The 11818-nt window shown below is 47.6% G+C and overlaps 2 protein-coding genes; both read right to left on the reverse strand.

Annotated features, from left to right (window-relative positions):
* Positions 1-255: 255 nt before the first annotated feature.
* Positions 256-1531, reverse strand: GSTUM_00007838001 (uncharacterized protein). XM_002839703.2 has 3 exons: positions 1161-1531; positions 1046-1089; positions 256-989 (listed from the first exon to the last, which is right to left on the reverse strand). Exons 1-3 carry the CDS (start codon positions 1246-1248, stop codon positions 879-881), a joined length of 243 nt encoding a protein of 80 aa, XP_002839749.1. The 5' UTR covers positions 1249-1531; the 3' UTR covers positions 256-878.
* A 3534-nt stretch (positions 1532-5065) lies between these two features.
* GSTUM_00007839001 (uncharacterized protein) lies at positions 5066-8269 on the reverse strand. XM_052355794.1 has 3 exons: positions 8187-8269; positions 8015-8116; positions 5066-7909 (listed from the first exon to the last, which is right to left on the reverse strand). The coding sequence occupies exon 3, from the start codon at positions 6538-6540 to the stop codon at positions 5338-5340; it is 1203 nt and encodes a 400-aa protein (XP_052211760.1). The 5' UTR covers positions 6541-7909; positions 8015-8116; positions 8187-8269; the 3' UTR covers positions 5066-5337.
* Between the last annotated feature and the right edge of the window lie 3549 nt (positions 8270-11818).

Raw genomic sequence — 11818 nt, forward strand, 5'->3', positions numbered from 1 at the left:
AGAACCTCCTTAGTAGAGTGGTTCTCCGCTTAAATTATTCTTCTGATACGGCAGGCTACCTACCGCGCTCAAGTACTAGTAGCTCTGTTCAACCCGCGGCAAGCCATGACGGAAGTACCCGGTTTTTAGCGCGGCAGTACCGCCTCTTGAAGTGCGGGGATCTTTTTACTAATGAACATCGGCGACTACGACTACCAGTATCCCACAACTGGGTACTGTGGTGGGTTATGAAGTCTACAATTGGTCGGCTACCGGTTCCAAATACCCGCACAGTATATCAGACTCACAATGTACATTAAGAAACGACAATCTAGAGAACAACATTACGCTTGCAAAAAAAAAAGGGGGGGCCATAGATTGCGGGGTAACTTGGTCATATCTAGTACACTAGCCAGACGAATTATTAAGCATACACCACGGCCACCGCACCGAAGCAAGAATCTATGGATAGAGGTCTAAGAACGGGGGTTAATTCAAACTAACTATTGATAAACCTGGAATCAGTGCTTGAAGGTGGTACTTTCATTCTAAATCTCTCCGGGTACAGCAGGTCACCGAGAATGCAGTTTTGTGGGTTTCTGTGTTGGAAGGATGATGCAGAATACCGATAACAGACAGTAGGCCGTCCAGTAGATACGTACCTCCAGCGGTACGGAGGGCATGATCCGCGTTTCAGAGAACTATTAGGAATTGGACCCATTGAATTTAAGGATGGTGGATGGCGTACTGTGCCGAGGTGGTAATCAGTCACGCGAGAGTCCTACCCGGATTTTGGTAGTCGCTGATGGTCCTAGTTGTTGGAAATCATGGATGCTGCTCGGCGTGCTCAGGATGTTGTTTTATTTGTTCGGATAAATGTTTCGGAAATGTACTTTAGATTAACGCACCCATGGGGGGAAATAATGCATCAGTCGGAAACAGTAGGCTACGGGAGAGTCAAAGGGGCCGATCAAAGCGGAGGCTACGAGCAGTGCGAGTCTCGATGAAGCCTACAATTCTTTTGTTAGAATCGGAGTACGCAGAGGCAAGGGAGATTTGCGCGCACGAGAGTGGATATGTGCGGTGATTGATGGAAAGATAGGAGGATGCCTTTGCTGGGACCCGTTTAGATAGTTAGATTGAGCGATAGTACGGAGAGGGTGGAGTGAGAACAAGCGAACTTCCCCATTTGCCGGAAAGTTGTCCTCTGGCGATCGGAGTCTTTTGTGTTGCATTACTAATCACCGCCGTTTCAAAGGTCGTCACCATTCAAGACTGGTACTTGTACACAAGTAGTTTAAAGATCTGGCATATATGAATGGATTATTTGCTGGTTCGAGAGGAGAGACTGTATTGTCTCAGGGCTATTTTTAAACGGCGGCGACTTTTGGACCCAGCGAGAACACGAAAACGTCAACGTCCCTTTGAGTAGCGGAGCGACCAGTGAAACGGCTACCACGATCAAGCGGTGAAATGGCGTAACAGCGAAACGGCGGAATGACGATGCCGATAACACGGCAAAAGAAAAACCGGCTACGGCGATCAGACAGACAAAGAGGGCGCGACGTTGAACCGTGAATGACGAACTGCGAACGACTATGGGCGAAACGGTGATGCTAAGGGGATGAAACGAGACGATGCTTAGTAAGGATAACCAAACTCTAATCGCCTGCACGTGACTTGGAGAGGAGAGGTACGAGTACTCTTCTCAACGCTCTCGCTCGACAACTCGTTCTCACGCGCGACCGTAACTAGCTAGCTAGCGGTGTGGACGGGGGTATAGGCAAAGCACGGTAGTCTAAAGATATCCTCCCAGCTTCCACCCCCCCGCCCGACATATCCATTCTGATCTACACTGTCCACATATAATAAGTTTTCCCCCTCTCCGCACACGCCCATGCTATCAAAAGCAAAACTGGTTGCTCAAAGACTCCCACTATCCGTCGCCTCCGGACAGTTACCATTCTGTCTCTGGGATACTTCCGCCCTGCTTCCGCCGGGAACATGTTTCCGTTCCACTGGCGCACTCCTCCAAAACGTATCCCCGAGACCTTTATCCAAACAAACGAACCAGCAAAACGAACATCCTGCGCGCACGAGTAGGCTCTGAGCATGCTGAACATGTTTGGAAAATGTCGAAAAGATTTTGAGCATGTTGAGAGGGCTCCGAGAATATCGAGCAGATTCCGCGTTTTCCAACAGCTATTTCTTCGGTATCCCCGGTGGCCCGGTCTGGCAGCGGGCCATCACTAGCCCGTCCGGTCCTTGGCCTGCTAGGCGCTCTTCTGGTTATCCGTATTGCTGGGTAAGAACTTAATCAAGTTAGCACGCAAGATGCTATGGCACCAGAGGCGCCTTGGGGGGTGACGGGAAATTAGGCTCATTAAATCGGATTCTGCAACATCACATCTTTTGCGAGTTGACTCCATCACAGCTTTACATGGTTCCAGTGAACATGCTGGGTGTCAATTATATGGAGGGCTCGGGAGGAGGGTTATTTAATACTTACTAGTTGGCTGCGCTTCCGAGCTCTTCTTCCCCTCTTCTCTTCTATCTATCCGGAATATCCAGGATGTTCCGTTGTTTGCGGGGGAAAGGGAATGGTGAGATATTGAACAACCCTTTCAAGACCTCGCTATTTGCCTCCTATTATTTAACGCATGCCAGAGTCCAACGGACATTCTGCGGTAAGCACAACCACACATTTCAGGACTTGCCCCGGTGAAGACCCAACATAATCCACCAAATACTACGAACCAACAACGCTTTTGCAAAAGCCAGACCCGGACAAGCGCCACTCCTACCAATGAAACCCATCCAGTCAAGCATGTATGAGCCGGGAGAGCCATGCGGGGGGATATGGGGAAGCAATCAACCAAATTCTTAAATTCCATAGTGACCCGAAAATCCTAGGTTAGCCTATATCGTAGCTTCTCAAAGCAAATCAAGTTATTAGAGACTCTCTGGAAAAGAAGGGGGGATACGATAGAAGGCGGTAAAGCCTGGGGATAGTATACGGCTGCGCACGATACACAAAACACAAGTGCCAACACCCGGTGTAGAAAGCCAATAGTAGGTCTAGAAAGGGCTTAAGTAGCCAATTTACCATCCCGGAAAAAGCCGCCCATATCCAGGAACACCAAGCAATAGGCGCCAAAGAACCCAGAAATGCGTATCATGGGGCCGCTCGGCGGAGGTGTTCTGGAAACAAGTCTCAAATCGCCGAGCTGCCGGGCGGAAATGCCCACCCGTGAAGTTTATGGTGACACCTTTTTTACGCCCCAGGGCGATTCTGATAGTGTCCCGGTCGATCAATCCACTTTCGTCCTTGCTCTTTCCCTCCAAACGGTCAATCGACCCGAAATATGAGGTATCCAGGAGGGAAAGAAAGGCCAAAACTATTCACGAAAGAAATGACCGACAACTAAGAGGGGACTTTCTCCACGACAATGCTTCCAGAAGATTGTCTTAGCTTCTCAAATTATTGGGTGGCCTTGGGCAGTAAGATACCATGGCCACGATATCATACGAGTTTTCTTGTCCGGGTGTGTGAGCCCCTATCACTCCACGACCTTCAGCAACATCGCACAATTACCCCCCGTGATCCCGGATTTCGGTCTCCCTAATTTTTCGCTACCCCGGACAATTTTTCGGGATCTGTAAAAGATAGATCAAAATATAAGTTACCTCTCTGACCTGCACTCCGGATGTTTTTTCCGATCGGATGGGAGTTTCAAAATGCACAACCCTGCTCACGTAGAAAGTATATTCGTTGTCCAAGATTCTGTACCTATTCCAGTGCGAAGGCAAACATCACAACTGTGCTGGTGCCATAATTGTCCCATCGTTGGGAGATATATGGGGGCATAGCTCACGTCGCGCAAAATTGGACCGCGACAATTTCAGAAATGTTTGTCAGGAACAGCGGAGCCATATCTTTGCAAAGGCGCTAGGCCGGGATTCTGTGCTATGCTGTGCTTTTCGGCCGCGCCTGAGAGATCCGCGATAGGCCAGTGAGGTAGAATCACTGATAGGAAAGGTGAGCCGTCTATCAAGAGCCATAGGACCGCCGGCTCATGCAACGTGCCTTTTATCCACTACATTATCCCCAGTTTAGACCTTATATAAAATTGTTACTAGTCGCTGCTCAACTATGACCAGAATTCTCGAAGAGTACTTGCCGACCATTTTAATCTCACACAATCCCACCATCCTCCCCACCGCTAGGACCCCCATTGCGCAATCGCAATTAAACGGGTCTAAGATCGCGATCACGGCTGCCGAGTGTCTGTACCAGCCACAAACGTATCTCAAGCGCAGGGAAGAACACAACACACCCGGTGGGCTCTCCGAGTGAGCTCCGGTGATCACATCTATAAAGTCTCGTTTTGTGCAGGGAATTCCGGGGGTTGCAGGTTTGGAGGAAGAAAGCTACATTATCTATCCAAGCAAGGAATTTGTGCACAGAACTGGTCCTCCCTTCGGCAGCGGAATGGGTCCAAGAGCTCCTATAAAGCGATCCGATATCTTCCTTGTTCCCTGGGAGGCAGGGAAAGGCTAGTATCGCAGGTTAATGGGAGGGGGTGGATTGAATTATCGACCCTGAGGGAATGGCGTCCTGTAGTTGACTTGCGGAACGCAAGGTATATGTCCCGCTCCTTAGTGGCCTCTCGTGTTGATATGTGTATCCCTCTGGGTAAGAACTCATGTTGTGGCCTCTGGATACGCTTGGTCACTAATGTCTTCGGTTCTAGATTGTGCAGAACATCGGGCGTGCCTTGATGCTTTGATCGCGATGTCTGCGCTTACTCTCGACCTCCCTAGCACACTTTTCTGGAAGTTTGATTCCCTTCTGCGGCAAGATGCAGAATGTGCTTGAGTCCACTGGGGGAACAGCGGATGTCGCAGAAAACTTGTTCATATGGTTGGCGCTGATTCGTGACCAAGCGGGAGCACAACCCTACCCATGTACACCACAGCCTCTACTTGCGGGGATGGGTGATGTGAAAAGGAACCGCAGGTACTATTGGCTCTAGCAGGTCCGTTGGGTTATCAGTGGACCTGTTATAATGAAGAAGGGTCTTGATCACATGGAAGGAATAAATTACTAGATCTTAGATTACAAAGCTAAATTAACTCCTATCGCAAAGTTAGATCACCCAACATCTCCACCACCAAAAAGAACTAGACGTTATAACAGCTGGAAACGCTGGGGGAAAAAGAAATTTAAAAGATTAAGATGCATGAAATAACAGGCAACATGATTTGATCCCTGAGTAAGCCCAAAGCCTTCATCTTCGCCAATATGCTGCGTCCAAGGCACTTGTCGTCCGAGCATAAAGAAACGTCGAGGGGTAATTAAAAGGTTTTCGAGTCGAAGGATGGCCCGGCCCCATATCTCTCCGCCCTAGTAACTGCAAGTCGATACATAATCTCCGCTTCCTTGTACTTTCCATTCTCATAGAGTACCGTGCCTAGCTTAATCAGGCTACGAATAGTGTGTCGATGACCCAGCCCCAAAACCCCCTCTCGTCTTCCCAGCACACGCCGATACATTACCTCCGCCTCGTCGTACCTTCTCTGTTTGTGCAACGTCCCAGCCAGATTATATATGCACATTAAGGTGTCTGGGTGGTCAAGCCCAAGCGTCTTCTCGGCACCCATCGCCGCACGTCGATAACTGATCTCCGCTTCGTGGTGCTTATCCTGATTACGCAGCGCCAAACCAAGATTATTGACACTTATGAGGGTATCCCGATGGTCTGGTCCAAGCGTCTTCTCCCTGCCTACCAGCGCACGTCGACACATAACTTCCGCTTCGCTATACTTTTTCAAATCCAGAAGCGTCTCACCTAACGTATTGATGCTGTCAAGGACTTCCGGATGATCGGGCCCCAGGGCTTTCTCCATAACCTCAAGGGCATGTCGATACATGATCTCGGCTTCTCCATACTTTTTCTGATCAAGTAGTGTCACACCTAGGCGAAGAACACTCAGTATGGTATCTGGATGATATAGTCCGAGGACCTTTTTTCTGCCCGCCTGCGTAGATCGAAACATCAACTCCGCTTCTTCGTACTTTCTCTGATGGTACAATGTCCGACCAACGTTATCGGCGCTTGTAAGGGTAGCTGGATGGTCTCCTCCTAGAGATTTGCCTCTGCCCGCTAATGCGCGTTGGCATATAGCCTCCGCTTGGTCATACTTTTCCAGCTCAAGTAGCGTTTCGCCGAGCGTATTCATAGTGTCAAGGGTATCTGGATGATCTGGTCCAAGAGCCTTTTCCATAGTCCTTAGGGCCTGTCGATACATGATCTCAGCTTCTTCATATTTTCTCGCAGCAAGAAGCGTCACAGCTAGTCCAACAACACCTAGGAGGGCGTCCGGGCGACGTGATCTATGCGCGCTCCCCCCAGCTGCTGCATTTCGATGCATAATCTCCATTTCGCTTTTCTTTTTCTGATCGTGCAACGCCGCACCTGGAGTACTGGCACTATGCAAGTTATCCAGGTGATCCACCCGGAGCGTTTTCTCAAGGACAGCAAAAGCACGCCGGTGCATGATCTCCGCCTCGTCGTACTTTTCCTGGCGATACAGGGCCACACCTAGATCTTGAACACTCTGTAGGGTATCTGGATGATCTAGTCCGAGCGTTTTCTCTCTACCCGCCAGTGCACGTCGATACATGATCTCAGCTTCGTCGTACTTTCCTTGACTACGCAAAGCCGTACCGAGATTGTTGACACTCAGTAAGGTATATCGATGATCTAACCCGAGCGCTTTCTCTCTGCCCGCCAATACACGTCGATCCATGATCTCAGCTTCGTCGTGCTTTCCTTGATTACGCAGAGTCGCGCCAAGATTATCGGCACTCTGTAAGGTGTCTTGATGGTCAAACCCGAGAGTTTTCTCTCCGCCGGCCAATGCACGTCGATGCATAATCTCAGCTTCCTTGTACTTTCCTTGACTATGCAGAGTCGCACCGAGATTATTGACACTCTGTAAGGTATCTGGATCGTCTAGCCCGAGCAACTCCTCTCTACCCGCCAATGCACGACGATCCATGATCTCAGCTTCCTTGTACTTTCCTTGACTATGCAGAGTCGTACCGAGATTATTGACACTCTGTAAAGTATCTTGATCGTCTAGCCCGAGTACCTCTTCTCTACCCGCCAAGGCACGACGATCCATGATCTCAGCTTCGTCGTACTTTCCTTGACTACGCAGAGTCATGCCAAGATTATTGACACTCTGTAAAGTGTCTCGATGGTCTAGCCCGAGCAACTCCTCTCTACCCGCCAATGCACGTCGATCCATGATCTCAGCTTCGTCGTACTTGTCTTGACTACGCAGAGTTGTACCGAGATTATTGACACTCTGTAAGGTATCTTGATGGTCGAGCCCGAGCGTTTTCTCTCTGCCCGCCAATGCACGTCGATGCATAATCTCAGCTTCCTCGTACTTTCCTTGACTATGCAGAGTCGTACCGAGATTATTGACACTCTGTAAGGTATCTCGATGATCCAGCCCTAGAGTTTTCTCTCTGCCAGCCAATGCACGTCGATGCATCACCTCGGCTTCACCGTACTTTCTCTGCTTTTGCCGCGCCACGCCTTTGTCATCGATGGCCCTTAATCTATTCGGATTATCCGGGCCCCGTATCCTCTGCACGCCCGCCCGCATAAACCGCCGCATAATTTCCAATCTGTAATACCGTACACCCTCTAGGTTACTATTTGGATATGCGGGTTTTGCGGCTCAAGTCTCCCCTGCACTCCCTCTAGCGAATCGATCTCCTGGCTTGAGCTGAGCTTGTCGTTGCGGTCGTCCAGAAAGCGAATTTCCTTGTCTATTTGGAGTGTAAGTAACTGCTGGCTTGTTTCTCTAAAGGCCTTGAGTAGGCCTTGAGCGAGTTCGGGGATTATTCTTACTAGAGCTCCGCCCTTTGGTACTATACAGTTAGTTTTAGGGATTGCTCTCGGGAACAATAGCTGAAAGAACCAAAAATTCCTATCAGTGTAAGGGCCACACTTACTCAGCTCATACACCTATTCTTTGATTTCTACCGCTCTTCCCCTCTTAGCTTCTTTCCAATCTTCCCAATTGGTTTTTCGCTTGAACCGGGAGTCTAATTGGCCTGCAACACGCCAACACCCGACGTCAGATATGAGTGGGATCTTCTTGTACATCAATAGAGAGGATCAAACCTATTGTATGATGTAAAACAAAATGCGAGATATTTCGCAAACAATGTTAGGGAAGGGGGTTTCGGTGAGGAGCTCGATGGATGTGAAAATCGTTGATTAGGATTAAGTTAGGATGAGGCTGGCGGGAGAAAGCGCACCTGTCCAAATCAATACTTGTGCCAAGGTTGTGACTGAGGGTCACAGCCCACGAATGCTCGACAAGACATCCCTTTTAATGATAAATAAATTTAGAAACCCAATTACAGGGGTAGATCATCAATTCGTGGTACAAGTACTCGTATAGAGCAGGGATCAGCCGCTCAATAGTAGTTCAGTGTTTGCAATATAGGTACCGAAATGCCATTTAGATCGGAGTTATTTAACTCAAGAGAGCTAGAGACTAAAGAACCGAATACATCCCAATCATAGCTAACAGTTTCTGACTTTATTTTTTTCCTTTCACCTTTTTCATCACTCATTCATGTCCTTGGGTTGGGATGTATGCTTTTCCAGTGTTCCGAGATTACCTCGACACGGAAGACAACCACCCCTGCTCTGTACCATGAATTCATGATCTACCCTTGCACCAGTTCGGTGATAAAGGTCATCGTTGATTGCCCCTTTTACACCAAAAATGCTGTTTTTCGCTACGCCATAATTCAACCACCTGTGGTGGAAGTAGTTCAATTCTTCCCGAAATAATGATTTTAGACGTTCTGATTCTGAGATTTAAATTTTGAAGCATATGGTTCAGTATTATGTGAACTATAGTGATATGAAACTGGTGATTTTGGGAGCAAGTATCATCTTGTATGAGGTCATACAAATTCTTGGTGGTTAGGTTAGATCTTAGGATAGGTCACACCAAGTACTGAGAGCTGCTCACGGAACAAATGACTTTGTCAAAAAAATATAAATTTCAGAGTCCCTAGATTGTCAGCTATCTTTTGGTATATTTTTTGTTTTAATTGATCAAGGGATGAGGATGCAATTTGCGATTTTTGTTACCCCCAACCGGGTTTGCCCTGTTAATAGATACATCAAGTTAGCACGAAAAGCTATGGCACAAGAGGCACCTCGGGCGAGTGGGGAGTGGGAGGAATTCAGCTCATTAAATTAGATCCTGCTACACCACACATTTGCAAGTTGATCCATCACAGTTTTAAATGCTTGTAACCGGCATGCCACGAGTCCGTAATACGGGAGGTTTGTGAGGAGGGTTCTTCGATACTTGCCGGGTTGCTGCGCTTTTGATCCCTTCTTCCCCCCTTGCCTCTCGGTGGAAATCTTGGATGCTGCTTGTTATGCTTCGAACATGAACGACATGCTCAGAACTTGCTCGCATGCTTAGAACGCTGGTTCTCGCTCATTCGGGTAGATGTTTCAGAGATTCCAATTGGAATAGCGCATCCGTGGAAGGAAAACATGTATCAGTTGGAAGCAAATTATATTCCTGATTGTTTTGTTTCGTCTCGTTTCGTTAAAGTCGCTATTTCTCAGTTTTCGTCATTAGGCTATTTGATTGTCGTCCCCTAACCCGAAATCTTCTACCCATCTAGAATTTCTAGGATGCTTAGTTGGTTGCAGGGGAAAGGAAAGAAGGATTTTCCTTTCTGTTCCTGTCATATTACATTATGCAACACCATTGTTGTTGACATTTCCCTTTTTTCTTACCACTGCCATACATCATGTATTGTTTAAGTCCGCCTCCCTATAGCATAAATAGGGCCCTACGGACCCTCGGGGATGGGTATAACGAAGCAAGAAAAATACAACCTCAATCAAGAATTTCAACATTTTTGTTGTGACGAGCCCAGATATTTTCGAAGAGGATTGCAGTACTTTTTTTTTTTTTGGACACTTGAAGTCGAACGACTTGGATAACTCCGGGGAAACTAAAGGTAAGGTCTAATGCCCGAACATATATAGAGGGCGGCAATGGCCTTATCCATCAGCAGGGGAAACCTGTTGCTTACCGTCAGCTCCTAAGGCATAATTACACCGATACGAGTATACTCAAAAAGATACCCAACCTTCGCGACTTAGCCGCCGAATAACCGGTGTCCAATAAAAACCTCCCAATCACCGAAATGAATGCAACCCAACATAGAGGAATAATATATGACAAGAAGGTAATACATGAGGCACCGGGGAAGAAAAGGTTTGTTAAACATGAATAACAATATATTCAACATTTTTATTGGAATATTGGATTGGAACCGCCTGGGTTTAATGTTATATTGTGTGTTTCATGGTGGGGATATTCCCATTGTGTGGTACTGTGGATACCTGCAGAAGAATGAAAAATTTGTGGACTAGGTACAGTACGTACAATCACGTGGCCGGGGCACTGGTGAAATATGTCCCAAATCATTAAGCTGCCTGGAGAAAATGCCTACCCCTAAAGTTCATTTATTGGTTCCTTTTTTGGTCCCTACAACGATCGTTCCAGCGTCTAGGTCGATTAGTCCACTCTTATCCTTGCCCTTCCTTCTGATAGTGGTCAATTGTTCTGAAATCCGGGGTATCCAACACAGAGCAGCCGAAAAGCAATTCAAAGGTAAAACGACACACGACTGAGAAGGGCCTTTTGCTATGGTAACGCTCCCGAACATCGCCCTAGTTTCTCAAATTATCACATCATATTCCTGGACAGAATCATAGTTGTACGGGCTGCCGTGTCTGGGCATGTTAAACCCTATCACCTGATAACGTTCCTTGTCCCGTTACACCCTCTCAGCTATCAGCATCACGTATCTAAAGTCGCGCATTGTTATCCCGGATTCTTCGCCGTCCTGGGCAATTTTGCGGGAGTTGTCAAAGTTACACAAAAATACCCCTCTCCGTCCTGCAGTATGCGTGTTTCAGATGGGATGAGGGTTTGAAAATCTCCAGCTCCTACCCACTTAGTAGGCATATTCGGTGCCCCAGATTTTAAACCTATTCTAGCCCAAAGCCTAAAATCACAGCCGCTCAAAGACGTGGTCGGCACCATAAGTGGGGATCGGTGAGGTTCTTCATGTTGTGTAAAGTTGGGGGAAGTGTCAATTTTTGATATTTTTTTATGGCCGGCTCTGTGGCATTTTGCAAAGGCGCTAGACCGGGTTTCTATGGTATCTTGTGCTGTTTGGTCGTGTCTGAGAGATCTGCGGTGGCATGGTGAGGTGGAATCACGACAAGAAAGGAAGCCGTCTATCTGGTACCATTGGGCTGTCACCTCATTCCACATGCCACCCAGTGGCCAACTCGTACCTCATTTAGCCTTGTGCAAGCTAATTCTTAGTTCTTACTGTTCAATTGTGACTTGATTTTTGACTTATTTTTAAAGAAAGTTTCTCGGCCGTTTCACTCTGCCACGGCCCTACTTTCCTCCCACTGCCCAGAACCGCGCTGCCTAATTGCAATTAAGAGAGTCCCAGATCATGAACACTGTGGACGAGTGTCTGCGCAAGCCAGAAATGTATCTTAAGCGCAAGGGAAAACAACACATTAATGAGCACTCCAAGTGAGCTCCGGCTATCACCCCTATAGCGTCTCGTTCTGAATAAGGAATTGTGGAGGTGGGAGGTCTGGAGGAAGGAAGAGATATTACTGTCTCTCAGATATATACGCCGAAGCAAGGAATTTATAGATAGAGCTGGTACGCCCTTCGG

Source organism: Tuber melanosporum (assembly GCF_000151645.1).
Source record: "Tuber melanosporum whole genome shotgun sequence assembly, scaffold_4, strain Mel28".
Taxonomy (NCBI): Eukaryota; Fungi; Ascomycota; class Pezizomycetes; order Pezizales; family Tuberaceae; genus Tuber; species Tuber melanosporum.